Source organism: Lissotriton helveticus, chromosome 4_1 (assembly GCF_964261635.1).
Source record: "Lissotriton helveticus chromosome 4_1, aLisHel1.1, whole genome shotgun sequence".
NCBI lineage: Eukaryota > Metazoa > Chordata > Amphibia > Caudata > Salamandridae > Lissotriton > Lissotriton helveticus.
This window is the reverse complement of record NC_136063.1, coordinates 1,921,556,629-1,921,577,519: the sequence shown is the minus strand read 5'-3', so window position 1 is coordinate 1,921,577,519 and position 20,891 is coordinate 1,921,556,629. Positions and strand designations below refer to the sequence as shown.

General features: G+C 43.2%; 1 protein-coding gene across 2 annotated transcripts in view; it reads right to left on the bottom strand.

Annotated features, from left to right (window-relative positions):
- Positions 1 to 20,891, bottom strand: part of LOC144829436 (integrator complex subunit 6-like) — a 403,536-nt gene that overhangs the window by 340,686 nt on the left and 41,959 nt on the right. For both annotated transcript variants that reach the window (XM_078688577.1, XM_078688578.1), the window contains exons 3-4: positions 3,760 to 3,909; positions 2,583 to 2,672 (exon numbers count right to left, since the gene is read on the bottom strand). In XM_078688577.1, the coding sequence (XP_078544703.1) occupies positions 2,583 to 2,672; positions 3,760 to 3,909 (240 nt within the window). The remainder of the gene's footprint in view (positions 1 to 2,582; positions 2,673 to 3,759; positions 3,910 to 20,891) is intronic.

Here is a 20,891-nt window from a genome sequence, read left to right as displayed (position 1 = left end):
CCCGGTAACTGGAGAGATCATCTAATTTTCTTTTTTTTCTTTTAGGACAGTTGACTAAAGTGGCACGAAGGCCACAGGCAAGTGTAAGTGTAAGCTATGGCCTAATATATTATGCAAAGATTGGAAGGCAAAGCATTCAGACCCAAAGCATTTCAGTAGAAATGAAGGACCTGTGGTGTTGAATAATTTGGGGTCTCTCTGGCCGGCCTTCATCAAGTTCTTGCGTACATCAACACCCTCCCAGTAAGTGTTCACCATAGTCTATAGGCCTTTTGTTGAACGTCACTGTTCACATCTTGATAATAGGCTCCAATTAGTGACTCAACACTTATTTGGTGAAGCAGGTATCTGTCTCTGCTCTTAATACTTGCTCATAGGGAAGATGTAGCATTTGAAATTAAGGGAAGCATCGTAACTATTCTCAATTATTATAATCTCGGAGGACAAGAGTTGCTGCAATCTCGGCAAATCTCCTTCTTCAGGAAGAATAGGGCACTTGTCTTTGATCAAACATTGTCTCCGACAGTTTTCAGATGTATTCCTTCAGTGCTGAGCTCCTGCGAGATGGATCAGTCTCTTGGGCTTCTCAACAACATTCATTCCCACCTGGGGAACATTTCACATTAGGCCAGAGCTTTCCAAACTATGTGTCGCGACACTCCACTGTGTCGCTTGCCATGTATGGGTGTGTCGCGCTTGTGTCCATTCTTTTGTATTATTTCAAAGTACGACGACGAGACTAATCATGCAGGACGGTACTGCGCCACATGGTGTAAGGAGGTCAGGGGTGCAACTAGAGTCAAGTTTCAAACAAAAGGCAGAGTGGAGCTGCAGGGGCTCTAAGCAGGGGGGGCGACATCAAAGCCTCATTAACTAGCAAAAGCTCTTTTAAGACGTGTGAAGTGCTCAGGTGCGGTTGTGTGTGTGCACGGGAAGGTGTCTCATTGCGGGCTGCCACACACGAGGGGGGAGGATGGGGAGAGGGGGGCTGAAGCCTTTTGAGTCCAAGTGGCGTTGCTCGCCTGATGGAGGTGTGGGCATGATCAGCCGTCATCTGCCATACCACAGGGCACGTCGCTGTGATCAAAGAGGAGAGGGGTTGGCCTAACGGCTAAGGCGCTCGACCTCGGACCTGGGGATCTGGGTTCGAGTCTCGGTAACGACGCCAAAAACCCCCTGTGATTCTGGGCAAATCACTTAATCTCCCCGTGCCTAAAATGAAAGTGTGTCCTCATGTAACGTAACTGGTGCTATGTAAAGCGCTCTGATAACTGATTCGGTTCGGTTCTAGTTCGCGCTATATAAAACTCTGCAAAAAAAAAAGAGGGAAGAGCACTGCTGCTGTAGAGATCCGTGGCCTGGGCTGCAGGAGTGAGCCACAGAGCGGGAGCTATGGAGGAGACCCCCCTAAGAGAGCCATGTAAACGGCGGTACCTAATGTCTGCACCACTGTGGGGCACCTGTCACTTTTTCCTCCTGTAATGCACCGTTTTCCACCTCTTGTATTTTGTTTGCTCACAATTGTCATTTTTGCCTCATGTAACTTAATGTTTGCTCTTGTAATTTGTTCACTTGTAATGTTTCTCCTCATATATCAGTCCTGTTCCTACTGTGAAGCGCTCTGACGCCTTCGGTAAAGTCTGCGTTATATAAAAACGCATACAAAATAAATAAAAAAACGAACTGCCGGGCTGACTTTTATAAAATTGCAGCTTGTTCAGTGCTGTGCATGGGGCGGCCCTGAACAGTGGAGATACAAATATAAGCTCTCTGGCCTGACCAAAACATTAAAAAGAAACATTAAAAAAAAAAAAACAACCGCAATAGTTGGAAATCTTTTACACATACTTTCAATGGGACACTCATTGCATCTCTATCTGTATCTACCCCTTTGCATGCCAAAATTCTGCAGACCCAATGTATGTGTGTTCTGACAAATCATATATTTAAAAAAATACCAATGAAAGGTTTTCGTGAGATGTTGCGTCTCCATACATTTCGTTATTTGGTAGTGAAACTGAATTACTGTGTCGCAAACAGATGCGTGTCTAAAAAGTGTATCACCAACATTAAAAGTTTGGAAAGCTGTGCATTAGGCGTTAGTCACTATGCAAAATATAATGGTATGGCTTTTAGATTGTAAAATAAAAAATTGTAGAACCAATAGTTATCACCCTACTCTAATTATTTTTAGATGCCTAAAGAAAGGAAGCATGGTTGCCCCTGAGAATAAAACTTAATCACAATGCTATGTTATGTCCCACTGTTTTTGTTTAGCAGGTTCCTTATTTTTTAATTCATTTCTGCAGCTGACAGTTGTCTGAACACCTGTAGATGGGTTGTCTCTGACATGGGGGTTCGAGATTCACAACCCTCCACTTGATTCTGAGTCTTCGGCTGTAACCCCAGTCTAAATGATGCTTCCACTCCGAGGAGTGTCTTATCCCTAGTATTCAGGTCTACTATATTTCCAAAGCAAGGACGGACACACTACAACAATTCAAGGACATGCGTGCTGGTAACATCTTCATACTTTGCCGTTCTTATGAACCCAGGAAGTGCACTGCAAATATCTGTCTTACCTCTTCTTGTACACCTGCAGAGGATGTAAGTTTGTTTCCATCAGTGATTGTAATTAAAATGGAAGGCTCTAAAAAAAAGGGATTTCTCCCCTTAAAGAACAGAAAGAGAAAACAATTAGATTCTTAACCTGTTTGAATTATAGTTGTAACACTAGCACAACGGGTAAGACATTTTGGATTGAAATATCACTACCCCATCAGTATGAAGTGACAATAGACACAAGTTAAAATCTATTTGGCTATTTGAAGCATTGTGACACAAGAGAGGTAGGTGTGGTGGCGGAGAGGGGTAAGGGGGACAGAGCAAGAGGCGGCCATTCCCACAAGGTAATATTAGAGAAACTCTGCTTCTGTTCCATTATTAAAGTTCTATGTCAGCTAATCTTCAACAGTTTAGCACTTTTTGCTGGTGTTCTAGCCTTATGGCCCATTAGGTTTCTCATTCTCCATGCATTTCCACCACACTGGTCTCTGCTCCTCCAGAGGGTGGCGAGGATGTCCATTACTGTAAGACTGAGCACACTGTCCATCCAGCTATTGCTCCGCGAGCACACAAGGCACCTGTAACGACAAAACTCCCCACCTTGCCTGGTGTTGTTGCTGGTTGATTGCAACTGTAACCGAAGCTCAAGAAAGTAGAGCGGCAATGGCACAGTATGAAGCCTCCCCATTCACGAGGGAGGCAGCGGATGCACTAGCTTGTATAGCCACTTATAGAGGACCACACTTAGGCTTTAGTTCCAAGTGCATGGCTAAATACTTTGCAGTAACCTTGTACCCAAAACTACCAACAGAGTGGGTAACTCAGAACTGACATGTAATGCAGAGTTGTCCCCTATGAAACAGGTAAATTGCAGGTGAAATCTGTGTTTGCTCACTAAGTTCCATAGGTAATTTCAAAACTGCCAATTTCGCCCCCTCGCCCCCATATAACATATGCACAGTCTGCACGCCCGAGTTTGTCCCCAACCCCAGGTTGCAATTGCATTGCTCAGAATTCCAGTTTCAGTCGGTAACAGGAGAATAAGAGCCAGAGTGTGTTGTGTCTTGCTGCAACCTACTGTTATAAACATTTCAAATTTACATTTTTTCCTTAATCGCTCATCACCACCCCCGGACTGAAATATATTTTACAGAACAGACGTTTATCAAGTGTCAGTATAGAACAGATTCTCACCTGTCCATAATTGTCGATTCCGGACACTAATCTGTTCACATTTAAGAGATCAAAGGATGATCTCAGTGCCTGCCCGAGTGTCGTCAGTCCTGAAGCCTGAAGGTTTTTCAGTTCGTCCATGAACGTTGCATGGTTTTCCTTCCAGCCAGCCTGTCAAAAGAAAGGTTTACATCGATCATCTGACTAAAACGCACACCAAACAGCTTGCTCGACAAGGCAGGGGCACATCCCGAAAGCACAAAGAGCAGATCTAAGATGGCCGACCAGTCCCACACAATAGCAGACACCGTATTCAGATGGAGCACATGCAGGAGGCATTGATACTAGCATATGCTTACATTTAATGATCCTTGTATGTGAAAGTACTGTGACCTGGTCTCCATCCTGGTGGATGTAAGAAAACCCAACTGGGCCAACAAAAACGGGTCCTTTTCTCGGTCTTATAAAGAAACATGTTCAATGAGCGTTGGTGCATGGGCAATTAAAGCAGACATGTTCCTGTAATTACCATGTTTCTGAAATGACCATGTTTTCCCCTTCCCACTTCACATGGACAACCAGGCATATGGGAAAGGAAGCCTAGGGTGTGTCCTACAAAAACGCCTTTCTCTCACTTCGCTGGTGGTTGGCCCAGCATTGCATTCATGTGTGCACATCCAGCCCCAGAACTTCCCACCGCGAGTAACAAAATGCATGTTCCCACTGCACCACAGGGTCAAAGGTTTACTTTCAATGCTTCTAAGGTTCACAAAGCTGACTTAAAAAAATGCCAGTGGTTAAGTCTAGGAGCTTACAACTTTCTGACGACATCTAGAACACTCCTGGTCGTGAGTATGTCACTGAGTGAGTGCTGGGATCACTGTGTGTTATCATCAATTGCAACTGGAGTGCATTTTCATGACTTCATAGGCCACGATTAGTGGGTTCTGTTACATTCATACTGCCGGACTGTGTCCTTTGACTGGCATGTGCACAATGATGTACATGTACTTCTGTTGGTGGAATTTCTATTTTTTGACAACCACAAAATTTGCCCTATAGATAAAGAAGGTATCAATCGCAGGCCCACACCAGAGTCTAACTCTACTTTATAGGAAATGTTTATTCATCAGAAGTGTGCAACTAAATGAACTGTTGTCTAATAGTGTTGTTGTTGGTTGGCCTTAATATCCATATTGTTTTCCATTGCTCATGTTTAGAGGTTTGTTCCCTCACTTTTTACTGTTTTGAGTTGAGGCTCGATCATAGCCTAATTACGATGGACAGCCGATGGGTCCTGTTTCCTTCAAGGGCCTGAAACTGATTACTCCTCTAGTCTAACAAGACCTTGTCCTGCTTGCATGCCTGCCTAACATATGGCCATTCCCTGCTGCAGGACATCTTGGAAGACCAGATTTTGTGCCCACCTTCTCTTGTTCCTTCCTATGCAGCATTGCTTATCTCTAAAGCTGCTTTGGGGCCAACTTAGGAGCCTCCTGCTTTTCATACAATACAGATACAAGCTGCAAACATTTTCTTTGCCTTAATCTTTAAAGACTTCTATTGGCAACGGAGCGTTGGAAGCAATTTCTGAGTACTTCAGTTACAAAACACAACAAAACTGTTAAAAATGTGAGCTAAATTCCGTGTGCTTCCTGCACTTGCTCTCCTAGAACATAGGTGTTTTCAATCTCTCTGTTCTTCTCAATTTATTGCAGTCAAACATGTCTCCAAGAAAAAGAACCCTAGCAGTCCATTTGAGCATCTTAGAATCATTAACTATAACATTTAACTACTCATCCCACCGCCAACAGGCATTCATCTAAGGTCAGGAAACAGTCATATCCTAGCACTAACAGCATAATATGATGCTCAGTAGCCAGTAACATAAACTAAACTTCAATCATGAGCAAACTAAAAAGGAACAACATTAATCCCTTTGGCTTATTTGTTTTTGCATATCCTTTATGTGTCTTAGGAATTTACTCAAAAGTACTTGGGCACTGGCAAAAATAATTAAATATGTATCAATTTTGACAGTGCAATCCAACAAAAATTGGGACAGCTGTGTAGAGGGAGAGGTATTAAAATGTTTTCTTTCTTTCAGAAGTCTTCCTAAATTCTTCCCGATCTTCACAAAATGTTAATCATTCCATGTAGCAGGCATCTCAGGGAAATTTGTAGAGATTAGAGAATAATTCCTGATGTGAACTTCGGTGTGGTGCCTGCATCCTAAAGGGGGTAGGTGCCTCTTCACTTACATGCAAAAACAACAGTTGATGGACAGAATGTAGAACAATGTCATACATTCACCTCAGTACAGAGATCTGGGCCTAAATTTTTTTTGCTCACCAAGCCACCACAGTTCAGACATGGCCATATGCAAATCAGCTTTGACCCTTTGCCTCATGGGAACAGTCCAGCCCGAACTGCCAAGCCATGTCTTCCCTGGACCGGAATCAAGCATCCTAGGACAGGTTTCTGGCTATCAGCCGTCATCAGCCAGGGTAGCTCGACTCCAGTGGTGTGGAGAGCACGGGACTCACGTCTGAGCATACCCGTCCCACTCGGGGTAACAAATGCAAAAACAACAGTTGATGGACAGAATGCAGAACAATGTCATACATTCACCCCAGTACAGAGATCTGGGCCTAAATCCATCTTTTTTTTGCTCACCAAGCCACCCCAGTTCAGACATGGCCATATGCAAATCAGCCTTGACCCTATGCCTCATGGGAACAGTCCAGCCCGAACTGTCAAGCCATGTCTTCCCTGGACCGGAATCAAGCATCCTAGGACCGGTTTCTGGCTATCAGCCGTCATCAGCCAGGATAGCTTGATTCTTACAGAATTTCCCTCCTTTTCTTCCTGGATTATTTCCCCTTTCAACTCTTCAGTATTGCACTCCATAAGCACTATATGCATATAGGTGTTTTTCATCACGCTCCATGTTTCCTAACCTGAGCTCCCTTTTTACCACATCCACAATCCTATATTTATGTTTTAGAACCCAAAAGAGGGCCACATAAAAGCGAGATATAACAGCAAGCGTAAAGCTCAGCAAGACCATAACAAATAAATTTTTTTAACTTATTTGCACTTAACCTCATTTATATTGAGTAAATTGAAAAGTTCCCTTGCCTACACAGCTGATTTAATATTAAAAACTTTGGACTTAGGATGAGATGGAGAACTGTAGTAGTGCACGGCAAACAAATAACACATGATTAATTTCCTTGATATTCATATTACCAGGATAAACTCCAAAATATAGCAGCAAGCATGAATCCAATTAATATAAATTCATCTAACGTTTGCACAAATACACTCACACAGGACTGGCCGCAGTGCAGTCCCTTCCTGCTGAAGGGACAGATGGATACGGGGATCCTTTGCATGCCTCACAATGTTATACCATTGTTTTCCCTTCTCTTATCCCCCTTTCCTGTGCCTCTACCTCCTCTTATTTTCTCAAGATGACAGTGATCAATTTCCACAATCAGATACCGTGCATATAGAATAGGTTTGTTAAACCACATGTTGTGTATCTGGATACTTCTATGTATGTGCAATTACCACACTTCGAGGTCTACTGTAACTTGGCGGTCACTATGTCTCATGTTGTTAATAAAAAATTTTTTTTAAAACAAACAAGACTTTTGTACAAATAACTTCATTACTTGGGTGATAAAGGAATTCTCATACCGTTGCAACTGATTTTATATTATTCTTTAAAAAACATTGGCCATAAAAAGTAGTGGCAATGAAGGGTCAGTGAGGGGCAAGCAAATAACAAATGGTTAAGTTCCTTAACACATATGTTACACAGATGACATACGTTCCCTTTTTCTCCAAAATTGGAACAGACTGCTGTTAAAACATTTAGTGGGGGCAGATTCATAAGGAATACTGCCCAGAAACAGCAAAAACCATGGTTCAGATTCCAGGTCAGGTACTGCTGAGCTACTTTGGGACGACAGGAAGAAATCACCACCTCCCACTTTTACCTTTGACAAACAGTACATTATGTTCAAACGTTGACTAGTAGAACTAGAAGCAGTCTTCAAAAAGCCTTTTTGAGTTGAGTGGGAGAGACGGATGTCAATGCAGCTTCCTGCAGTGCAAATTGGTTTAGTGCATGGGTTAAGTCCAAGAAAAATGTATACTTTTCTAGCCCTGAGCCAAAAAATGTCAAGATTCATAAAGCCCCTAATAGAATGCTTTTTACTATCTTAAGCTGAAAGCCCCACTGGATCACAGTGCCAGACTTTATCATTGCAGCTTATTAACCAAATAAGAAATGCCACACACTCAGTAAAACCCCAGGACCAGAAGGTCTGAAAGAAGCATTCTATCTTAGGTTTCTTCTTCAATTTCAGAACCGGTTGTTAGCCCTATTTAACACAGCTGCCTCAGGCCTTGCCCCCACTATGTCTGAGGCGGAGATCTCCTTGATTCCGAAACCAGGTAAGGATCACTCACTCTGTGCCTTAGATCGTCCTTTAGCCCTTCTGAATATAGATGCAAAATCATACACTAAAATCTTAGCTAACAGTATCGAGCTCTGCCTCCTGGGTCTTATTGGCCCAGACCAGGTCAGCTTCATACAAAATAGGCAAGGAGCAGACAATATCCACTGTGTGGCTGATTTAGTAGAGAAATCTCACCGTCATGCCATTACGGCCTGCCTTCTCTCACTCGATGTGGAGAAGGCATGTCACAGGGTCAGTTGGCCCTTCTTAAAGGCCGTGCTCCAGAAGGTAGGTCTGGGCTTCACAATGGTTAATACAATCCTGGCATCGTACACCTCCCCGATCGCAAGGATTTGAGTCAATGAAGGTCATCCACCTATGGGGGCACTAGACGGGGTTGTCCCCCTCCTCCTCTTTGCCCTAGCGACAGAGCCCCTGGTGGCCACCATTCAACAGACAGAATAAGTAGTATGGATACCCTTTAGGGGATGAACCCACAAGGTCACCTTATTTGCTGATGACCTCCTACTGACCCTCGCCAAGCCATAGCAATCTATACCGGCGCTGGTACACTTCCTCCAGACGTTTGAGGCAGTCTCTGGCTTCAAGATTAACATGGCCAAATCCCAGGGAGGGGCGTCCTCGCTCTTTCAACACAGTGCTGATGCTCCCTCAGGACCGAAGAGGGTTGGGATGCCTTAAACTCCTAGAACATTATTAGGCCTCTCACCTTCGCTATGTCTCGGAGTGGGTGGTAGATGAAAGCGACAAGCAGTGGTTTCACATAGACCATGCTGTGGCTTGCCACCCCCTCTAGTTCCCCAGACATGTGAGGCCTCGAAGCGCCTATATGGACATCCCCACCAAACCAGTCCTAGAAATATGGGACAAAGTTGTAGTAAAGCGAGGACTCACTACCTTTCCTTCGACCAAAACTCCCCTTGTGCGTAACCCTGATTTTGCACCTGCACTTCAGCCTCATTCATATTACCACTGGAGAGAGGTTGACCTCGGCACCCTTTTGGACCTATTTGAGGCGGGAGTCTGTTAAGTCATTCGACTGATGTCACTAAGAGTTCTGGCTTGCTGAGTCTACTTCACTACAATACTATCAGCTCCGCTACTGGGCTCTCACCCCACCAAAAATACAGAGGACCACCTGCCAATTAAAGGCTTTCAAGACCTTGGTTAGGTCGTGTAATGGATCCCGGGGGCTCATCGCATGCACATAATAGGTCCTCCAATACTCCCACCCCATTCGACCAGGTCCCCATCAAGCACAGTGGCACACTGATACTGGGCATGGGCTGTCCACAAAATATTGGGAGGGCCTATGGCATGATATTCCGTGGATCTTTAAAAGGTCATGACACATTGGTACCTCAACCCTTCCTGTCTGCACACTATCTTCTCCTCTTCTCCCACATGTTGGTGATTCACCTCGGCGCAAGGAGACTTTATACACATTTGGTGGTCTTGCCCTGCCATCACCACCTTTTGGAAAGAGAGCCTTAGTCACATTAGGGGGGGACAATAGGCTAACCGAACCCAGACTCATCCCAGATAATGCTACTTGGTATTAGACCCCAACATCTTAAGGCCATAACGCAGGCGGAGTGGAACCTAATCTCGCATATGTTGGGAGCGGCTTAACAACGTATTGCGCTACATTAGAAACAACCTGCTTCTCCCCCCACAGCCCTATGGTTCACACGCCTGTGGCAAGTCTTAGCCATGGAATCACTTTCCCACAGAATAACCTACATAGAGGGAAAATTCACCCTCTACCCTCTACCACCTCGACTACAATATTTTTCCAGTTTGGAAATCACATGCCTTACACCACCTAGACTTGAACACTCCAGCACTTAGACTGAGATGTGCCTCCCTGTTGTGATTCTAGCCCCCGCTCAATCTCCAGTCCTTATAGGTTCCTCCTCCCCGCCTTACTGTGTACCCTTCAGGGAGGTGAAACATTATTGAAGGGTTGCTGTTAACCTAGTATGAGATGACTGTAATATGCACAGGTTTTCTTGGTTCTTCATTATTCCCCTCTTTGTTATGTTGTTGGGAGAGCGTCTTTCAACGATGATGCACTGGTACTCTAACGCTATTTCCAAGCACACTGCTTTCCACCTCATTCTGAGTGAAGCATGCAGCTGTTTTCATCAGCTATAGTGGTCCATGTCTACCTAAAGTACTGGGTTATTATGGTCTTACTGTGTTTAAGGCATCATTGCAAGTGCTATTGTCTCTACATCACAAATATTTAATGAAGAGAAAATCTACCTTTCAGAAATTTTGCTCCAAAAGATTTTCCTCCATTTAAAACTCTTTCAATTCACTGGTGGTGGTGGTGGTGGTGCATGTAAGAAATTTGATTATTTTATGGGGTGGGCGACAGCCCACCTTAAGCAATAATCACAACTCTTGTCTGAGTGAGCTCTCAAACTCACTAAATTAACCTGAAATACACTGCCTGGTAGCTATGGCACAGAGCAGACAGGTTTAGTTTAGGGCAGTAAAGTATCTATGCAGTACCAGAGCATTAATAAAGTAAAATTTAATAGACAAAATGACATAAAAATGACAAAAATCCAATAAGGAGAAATGGTGATGAGTATGGAAGTCAAAAAGTTCCAAAACGGTTTTATGCCCCAACACAGAAAGGGACTTTTCACTCTTCTAAAGAAAAACATTGAAATTGATTCTATGAAAACCACCAGGACCTCAGGGGAGGGCACTTAAGGACGCACACGGTATCCAGCAGAGGCCAACAACAAAGTCCAGTCCAATTCCACTAGTCAGCTGGTCACTTTAGGAAAAAGCCTCCTGAAGCGTGTTTTAGCTAACCAGACAGGAGGTCAGCCAACTGAGCCTTGGAGTCCATTTCTTTGTCCTGGGTACGAGGGGGAACAAGTCCAGTCCTTCGGGCCTCTTTGAGATCGCAGACAGCAGGTCCAGTGCTCTTCTATTATTCCACAGGTTCAAAAAGTGTTCTGAGGAGGGTGCCTTGGGGTGTACTGCTGCATTGATACTGTTGTGTCAAGAGGATGTCTACAGGCCCCACCCTGAACAGTCGGCTGAGCTCAGAAGAGTCAAGCATGCCTACTGAGGTAAACCTGTCAATCAAGCTGACCTATTGTGTAGCTCCTGAGAGGAACTGCACACCTTGTTCTCACCTCATTCAGGCCAAGCACAGGCGGAGAGTTGCTGAAGAGTTCATGCAAATTAGCCTTCAGGGGAAAACGGCCACTACAACGCGCCCGTTTCCACGCATAACATTAACCACGCATGCATTACAACGCATGCGTGGTTAACACGAATAGCCTTTACCACGCATACCTTTACTGCTAGATACGTAGTAAAGGCATGTGTGGTAAAGCCTATTTGTGAAAAAGGGGGTGCGGGGGGTCTCCCCCCGGGAAAAAAAAAAACAGGAGAAAAGAAAAGGGGGTTTGGGGGAGTCTCCCCCCAAAAAAATGCAGCTGATAAAGGCAATCGACGTCGTTAGAGGAAACAGAAGTCTCACTTTCGTTTACTCTTAACGACATGCAACGTGAAAAAAAAAAAGAACATGAAGAACAGACAAGAGTGGAGAGGTAAGGGGAATTTTAGAATAAAAAAAAACAAAGGGGTCCGAATTTAGGGTTAAGGGCAGACGAGGGGTATTTGTAAGAAGGGTTTAGGGGTAGGGGAATAACCTTTAACAAGAGTATGCCCTTACCATGCATACATTTACAACGAAAAACGTTGTAAAAATATGCGTGGTAAAGGAATATTCGTGCTAAAGGTTATGCGTGGGAAAGACATTTGCGTTATAACGCATGCGTGGTAAAGGCATGCGTTGCAACGGAATGCGTTGTAATATCATACAACCACCTCCAGGAGCTTTAGTCAGGGTTAAAGTTACTTTCTTTTAATATCTACTACAAATCCAACTAAACCACTGAATCAGATTTTTAGTAACTATTAAAAATAGAATTTTAATTATATTTCTAGCTGGTCCCATAACAGAGATGAAGTATTATTATTTAAATCTGTACTCTGGTTTTCTACAGTTAAGGTCTGCCACACCAGGCCTCAAATAATCATTAAAATGTTAATAGACCCACAGGTCTAGTGACTTCAATATTCTACTCGACCTAATTGTAATGTACGTGACCCATAAACTGGTTTCAAATGATGTGATTATGGGCAAATATTTTAATTCACGGAGCAGTCATTTTCTTCATTGTCATATATGAGAACACCTTCAAATACGCGAGTTCAGCATGTCTGCTGCACAAAAAATAATTTTGTTTAATTTAATAAACTAAACTATTACTACATATATAATAAAAATCTAGCCACATATAGGATACACATGACCCCTGACTTGCCTCTTAGTGATTAACAGCATTGTCATCAGGGTGAGGGCAGACTGTTTCTGAAAACATGTTTAAAAACTATCACTTAATACATGCATAACTAAAGCATGAAAATGTAGAACATCGTCATTTGCAATCAGCAGATTTTAAATTGAAATGGCACAATATTTCCCACTGACGTGGTTTTCCAGATAAAACTATATAGTGTACAAACAATAGTGTTTGGAAATAGAGTTTCTGCAAATATGTGCCATTTGCACATCACCAAGTAAAGTGTTCTGATTTATTTTGCTCCTATGTAAATCTTTGTTTGCATCACCTTTCTTAATTTTAAAAAATGTGCTTTCGTAATTCCTGTTATATATTGAAATATTTGTACAATTAATTTACAAGCTATTCAAATGTTGTGTTTTTGTTTCACAATGACTGTCAGACAACTCACTTGAGAAAAACCTCTAAATGTAGTAAGAGAAAGAAAAATAAACTACATTTTCCAAGCAGCATCTAGTAATAAAATGACAAACTGACAAATGTGTCAGGATAAAAACAAGATCTAATGGCATCTTTATTGCTCATTCACTTTCTGAATGCAGAACACCTGTTCCTTTCCAGCTAAATAAAGTTCACTCTCCAAAACGAGGTAGTAGGTGCTAAAAATAGCTTGACCTGATAAAATCTGACTGGCCATTGCAAGTGGGCGAGTAGATTTTTCGAGGCATGCCCAGTGAAAATAGCTTTTTGGGCCTTATCACTGTGTGGGCATGACAATATAAATTTTCTACATATCCCACTTTTGAATACTATGCACCCTGCCTCGTGGGTTACAAAGCTACATAGGAGCGACTTACTAATATAAAAAAGGGCGGTCTTTACCTGTCAAAATGGGTTTTTGACAGGTCGCAGTACAGGCTGTACACTGCAGCAGTCAGGCTACAGGGGGTAGGCATGTAGCCATGTTTGCATTGCCATTATAGTGGCTGGCATAATGGGTGCAGCAAACCACAAGTGGTACTTAATTACAGGCCCTCGCGAATGTTTATACCATATTCTAGGGACTTACAGGTAAGTTAAATGGGCCAATCAGGAATAAGTACATTTTACCATGCATAAAAGGGAAGCAGAGGCCCTTAACTCCTGCTTGGCCACTGGGTAAAGTGCACAGAGTTCTTAAATCAACAAAAATAGAGCTGAGAAAAAGGAGAACAATCTGTGGTGACCATGCAGCAAAGGCAGATTTCTTACAGTGCACATTTACAATTCACAATTTATTTACTGGACCTATATGAAGAATTTTGTTTGATCAGCTCAATGTGATCTAAAGATAAGTGAATTTGTCAAATGTATTCCTTTAAACAATGCATTAATGAGATAAATAATGTGATTGAGTTTAACTAATTTGTTTCTTTTAGCCGTCAAATTACGATTAATATAAGATCAAACATGTGAGGTTCTTTTACTTTTTTCCCCTCTGGTAGCATGCAATCTAATGTCCTGTAGCATCAAGTACCCCCTTTTTAGGTTTTGCCTAGCGAGCTGCGCACTGCGCAGCTGCAGGGAAAACCTTATGAGAAGAATAGAGTGGCTTTGGTCCCTGCCTCTGTTTCCATTGGCTAGCTCCATAAATGGAGGCTAGCCATTGGAACAGACATTGGCTCGTCATTCTGAGAGCAGATTCGGGGGAGTTCCTGCAAATTTTAGGCTTTCCGCCCCTTTCGAAACCGTCATGCGGCGGTGGGCGGTGTTTATTTCTTTGTCGCGTCCATGTTTTTTTTGTTCATTCTGCGGCCGGAGGAAGTCTTGGTCCACGTGAGTGCTTTTGGCCGTTCTCGCCTCTCCTCCCCTTTCCGCCGTCGTTGTCGTCTGTTTCTCTTTTATTTTGTAGGTGTAAGATGCCCCGTGTTGCCTCGTAGTAGCGTTTGCGATCAGCCTCCCCCCCCCTCCTCCCGCTGTCCGTGTGCCTCGAAGCAGCGTTTGCGATCAGGTAACCAGCTGCGTGTGGTTGTTGTTGTCTATTGGTGCCGTACATCTTTGTTTACATCAATCTGATCTGTTTCTCTTTTGTTTTTGTATGATTAAGATGCTCTGTGTCCTGACTGTTGAGCGATCACCTCTTTGCGTGTTCCGTCGTTGTAATCTGTTGTTTCCTTACAGCAATGTCTGACTGTGTCTCTGTGGCTGTATATATGTGGAGCTATAAGTACAAGAGCAGAGTGATGCTATGTGTGTGAATGTCATGCTGTGTGTGGCTGTGTATGTGTGGAGCTATGTGTACAGGAGCTGAGTGAGGCTATATGTATGTGTGATGCAATGTGTGTGTGATACTATATGTGTGTGATACTGTGTGTCTATAGCAAGGTCGAGCTGTGTACCTCTGTACAAGTGTATGTGTGCAGCTATGTATACAAGAGCTAAGTGATACTGTGTATGTGATGCTATGTGTATATGATGCTATGTGTGTGTATGTAGCAATGTGTGGCTGTGTGTGTCTGCAACTGTGTATGTGTGAAGATATATGTCCAGGAGCTGAGTAATGCTGTCTGTGTGTGATGCTATGTATGTATAATACAGTGTAACTGTGCATGTCTGTATAACTATGTATGTCTCGTGCTGTGTGTGTGTAGTTGTCTATACAAAGCCAGTCAATATGTGTAGGAGAGCTCTGTGTGTGTGTATGTCTCTGTAGACATATACCTAGGTGTGTGTATAAGTGCAAATGCAATATGTCTAACATTTGCTACAAATAAAGCTATTTGCTAGTAAACAACAACGCCATTTATTTATCTGTTTACTCAAAAAAAACAAAAAAAAGATTTTAACATTTACAATGCCAATAACTCTAACATTGTCAAAGGCAAAACCGTTGCATTGCAAATGCTTGTTATGGTACTGATCATATGAAAGGAAAGGAATCCCATGCACACATTTTCCACCTCAATCAAACTGGCTGTTCGAACACCTAATCAGACACTTTTCCTCCCATTTTCATGTGACTGCACATACTAAAGCAAGCAATTTCATGTAGGTTCAATTCTAACTGTTTTGAACTCACCCAGAAGGCAAATTCAATAAACATTACTTTACAATTTCTGACTACACTAGTCTGAAAAATATATAAAACACACTATAGCCCTAACAAGCAGATAACTCAGAAATGAACCATGGATATGGATTGTTCTCTCTCTGGCCACAGTGCCTCCTTACCATAATGAAATACTCTTCCAGTGAAGTTGACCAACAATCCCAGCAGCAATGGGTAAGTCACAAAACCAGACTCTTTAGGGATATTGGTACTGATGATTCACCTTTTGATTTCAGTGGATCCCCTCGTTCCCACATAATCATTACTGGAATCCGTAGACCCCCACTGAATAATTATTGGATTAGGGGACCCCCACTGGGTTATTACTGGAAACCAGAGGCCCCAGCCTAAGCTATTTCAATGATTTGAACCACAACACAATAGTTATAAAATATGTTATTTAATTCACAACAAATATAAAAAAATCAGAGATTTTCCAAACTCAATTAGGCAACCCATCATCCATACTACATTCTGTTTGATGCACTGTTCCACGAATCAATCTGATGATACCAACTAAGGTTCCGATCACAATGTCAGAGGGACCGGATTCCATCCGAAATCGGTTTGGAACTGTAACAGAACGACATCCTGTCGTCGGTTCCAGTCCCGGAAGTAGGATGCACCAGAACCCTGTTTGGTCGCAATCCTATTCTTTATAATGGGAGCAGGCATTCCGAACAGAATGCATGCTCTCATTGCAAAGAGCAGAAGAGCAGTTCATCCCTGAGGGTGCCTGCCACCGGGTGCAGGGATGAACAGGGGGGCACCATAGGTACCCCATAGGCCGCCATTCGGCGGCCTTGCACCCATGGGAGCCCTACTGGGGGCCCCCAAAGACAATTCCTTTCTGTGTCGGATAGGCCGGCACAGAAAGGCAGTGGGAAGCTGCCATTGTAATTCCTCAGCCGGAAAGAACGGGCTGGGGGATTACTGCCAGCTTTCCGATGGCGGACAGGCTCTCTGAGCTCGTCGGAGGCTATTCTGAAAACCAATTCGGATTCCGTTCCGAACAACCCCATCAAAATGGGTCGGTCACAAAGGAATCCGAACGGGCAATTCCGTGCTGTCGTTGCGGCTTCGACCAACAGTCGGAGCAGTTCCCAACAGCATCGGAATCGGGCCCTTAATTTTTAATCTCCAGTTTCAAATTCCTTCACATTTACAGAAAGTTGTAAAATTAGTAATGTTCAGTTTTTTTGTTTATTTATATACACTTTATTAATCTGTTAATATTATTTAATTTTTTAAGCAGTCGAGGACCTGACCTCCTGAGTAGGTTCCCCGGCAAGGCCAGCTTTAGGGCTGTGTTTTCGAAATAAAGTATGGGTTTAAAAGCACCTGCTGCTCAGCTCCTTGTGTGTCTTAAAGTTTTCAGATGACAATAAAATTGTCAAGATAACTCTGGTTATTAATGTTCCTGCTGGGGTGAGATGATTTTGTTTAGTGGCAGTTTGTCTCATCGTAAAGTAGCGCAGATAATTAATATGCCTGCTGAAAAGAATGTGTACTTTGAAATAAAAGAACTGTATTTTATGTGGATAGCTTAGAGGGTTACTGCTTTTGTCACAGATATCATTTTGTTACTTGTAGTTCATAGGTACAATCCTAATATAGCACAGTAACTTATGAAGTCATCAAAAAGCTACATGCAAACTGCATAGTATAAGTTAACACATTATGTTTTTCCCCCAGTCTTTCATTCTCTAATTCCTAATGCTGCTAAAAGGGGTTTATTGGGTAGTAATACACTTTTATTAATAAAACCAACCCAACCAGCGCTTTAATACAAATGCAATGTATATGAGAGAGGAGCTATGGAGACAAGAGGTACTTTTGGAGGGTGATAGTGAGGGAATCGGTGGAGAAGGAGGTCATTGGGAGGGAGGGGGCAAGAGAAAAATATTGTCGCACAAGGCATCACAAGCACTAAAGTCAGCCCTGGTACCCGGACCACTTATTTAAAAATTGTAGGCACAGAGGGCCTAATCGGGGGCCACTTCCCCAGGTTTTAAACGTGTTGATACTATTCTGTTGGATGATTTAAATCTTCCAGCTCTGTGCTTTTTGTGCGTTGTTGATTTAGGCTGGAGTTTTTACTTAACAACGAAGGGGAGACCACGACCATTCACCCCAGAAGAATTTGGGTGTGTGACACACCCGAATTCTTCCGGAGTGAATGGTCGCGGTCTCCAACAATCAACCAACATAATAGTATCAACACGTTTAAAACCTGGGGAAGTGGCCCCCGATTAAGCACGCTGTGCCTACAACTTTCAAATAAGATACCAGAAAGGTCTACATGAGTCCATTTGTTTGTCTGAGCAGAGTATCTTGGGTCCTAAAGAGAATTCCTTGAAAAAGGGATTCGAACCGCGTCGACCACAATATTTTAGGCCAATCTAGCAAAGTTATTTGTTTAAGATTTACATTGCCCTGTGAAATTTTTACGGCCTATTGTTGAAACTAGGTTTTGTTGGAACCATTTAAAACAATTTTCATTGCTTTATATGTAAATATCTTGTTTAGGTTTTTTAGGGAGAGTATGAGTGTGAATGAGTAAGAATGATTGTGGGCATGTGAGAATGAACACAACACAATTATAAATGGGTCACTAACGGTGTGTATGGCAGGGAGAATGATGACGAGAGTCTGTGATAAAGGCAACACAGATTAAGTTCCAAAAACAAGGTGTAGTTATTATTGTGTTTTGGGGAGAAAAGAATGTTTTTTTGATGGATTGAAGTGGTGTTGAAATTTTTCCATGCAAAAGAATTTTTGAAAATAAAACAGATTAACTCAAACGGAAAGAGTAGTTGAGAAGGACTTGTTTTATTCTGTCTTTCTTTTCGAATAAGGATAAAGATAAGTGGCAGCACTGGCATTTCTATTTGTTATTTTTCATTTAGAGATAGTCTTTACTAGAGCAACTGTGAGTGCCGCCCAGGTCTGCTGTATCAACTGCAGCTCTGCACCTTCTACTGGTGGATAACATGCCTCCTGGCAAAACAGTGAGGAACACACCTGTGAGATCTACTAGGGACATTCCAGTTACCTCGCTATGGAATAAAATACCTATGCCAGAACTGGACCCGGTCGCTCCCCGATCTCTGGTGCAGCTAAAGACACACCATCAACACCTATTTCGCAGCCTACATGGACCATTTCCTACGATAAATCCGTACTAAAATTGACTCCCTCAAAACAGATTTTAAAACCTGCTTGAAAGATCTCCGTTGTGAGGTCACAGACATAGAAGACAGGGGGGAACATCTGGAACGCACAGCCGATGCCCACACCGAGTACCAGGAAATGCCATGGCAAAGAGTGGCAACACTGGAAGAACAGCATATCAAGCTCCAAATGAAGCAGGAGGACTTTGAAAATCGAAGCCGGCAAAATAACATCCAAATAAGGGGAGTGACATAATGGCCTACACTCATGAACTCCTCCATGCAATTTGTGGGGATGATGATGCTTCACCACACGCACTAGATAGAGCCCACTGCGTGGCTCCTTCCGAGCGACGGTCAGAATCTGCCCACTGCGTGGCTCCTTCCGAGCGACGGTCAGAATCTGCCCCATATATTCTGACACGGGTCCAATTCTTTGTTGTAAATGAGGCTATCTTGAAGGCTGCGAGGAACAGGACAGCCTTACCTTCCGTGGCCATAAGATTAAACTATTTCAGGACCTCTCCCCTGTTACTGTCCATTGTCGCTCGTCATGAACAAACTGCAGAAGCTTCATGTTTGCTACCAGTGGGGCCACCCATTCACTATCATGTGCACTTGGGAGGGCAAAAGACGAGCTATCTGCTCTTTAATGGAAGCTAAAAAACTTCATAAACTTAAAATGGATCCACCTGAAGGCATTGAGTCACCCCCACAGACACCTTCCAGAGAATTCTTGTGCCCCATCTGGTCCATAGTGCCGCTGCATCAATAAAAATGATAAAGCCATGGCCTCCCTGGAAACAAAAAAGGACATTGTACAACACCATCGCGATATGGATAGACAATCCTGTCTAGCTCTATCGGGTGCAGGCTCTCTGTGACTTGCCTCAGTACCTTCATGACTTAATTTAAGTAATATCTCACAGTACCTACCTTTCTGGAGTACCCCAGTCTTGTGAGCGGGCTCTGGATCTTCCGGAGCTGTGTGGCCACATGACATGCATCTGGGTTCTCACGAAGTGGCTTAGGCATGGAGCCACTATATTGCAATGGACCTTGAAGGTCCAGGGACATCATTTAACACACATACATTTCCTCTTTAACTTGTTTTATGATTCCGATGGTTGCAGAGGTCTGGGGCCTGCAGAGGACATCACTGCTACGCTATCTTATCTGTTTGACAACGGAATGTGCCCACTGCTGTTCAATGATCCCATGCTATATATGGCCGTACCCCTTGATACTTACCCTTGGAGAGTGGCTTCTCCAATGTGCCCATGACAGGACTTGAATGGAGTTGTTAGGACCTGTTGGCCACATGATGTTTGTGGTTTTTCTCTAACCTTATTTTATTTCAGGTTGACTACACTGCTGTAGGGGATCCTCTCTCGTTGTCCCCGAGCTTACCCCACAATTGTCTAATTCCTACATCTACTTCTGCCACACCCCGGGTCCTTTGATGTACTCGAGCTGTCCAAATGGCTTGTCCCCCAACTGTGCCCTGGTCTAGGACCCACACACAGGATAATAATCTTACTCTGATGGGTTATTTCTGTACTACATTCCGGTATATTTTTACATACAATCCTTATAGCTCCATTATTCTATCTACTCCTGTTTACAATTAGTCCCACATGACATACCAGATTACTCTCCCTTAATGTGAAGGGACTGAACTCCCCTAATAAGAGAAGGCAAATATGGCGATATTTCCTTTTACAGGATCCTGATGTTGTATTCTTCCAGGAGACTCACCTCCTGAGGGAGGACCCTCTTCGTATATTTCACCCAAAATACCCGCATTGCTTCAGCACACACGCCCCTACCAAGAGAGCAGCAGTGACCATCATGTGCAAGGCGGGTGTCTGCACTCAGATATTGAAGACAGTACGCAATGTCAATGATCACTATGTGAAAGTTACTATACACCATGGTTCCCACCTATTCCAACTTTTAAATGTCGACTCTTCTTTTGTGACTTATTGCGGTAACAGCTAGGGGCTGTGATTGGTGACATCATAATGGATGGGGACTTCAATCTAGTGTGGGACCCCCA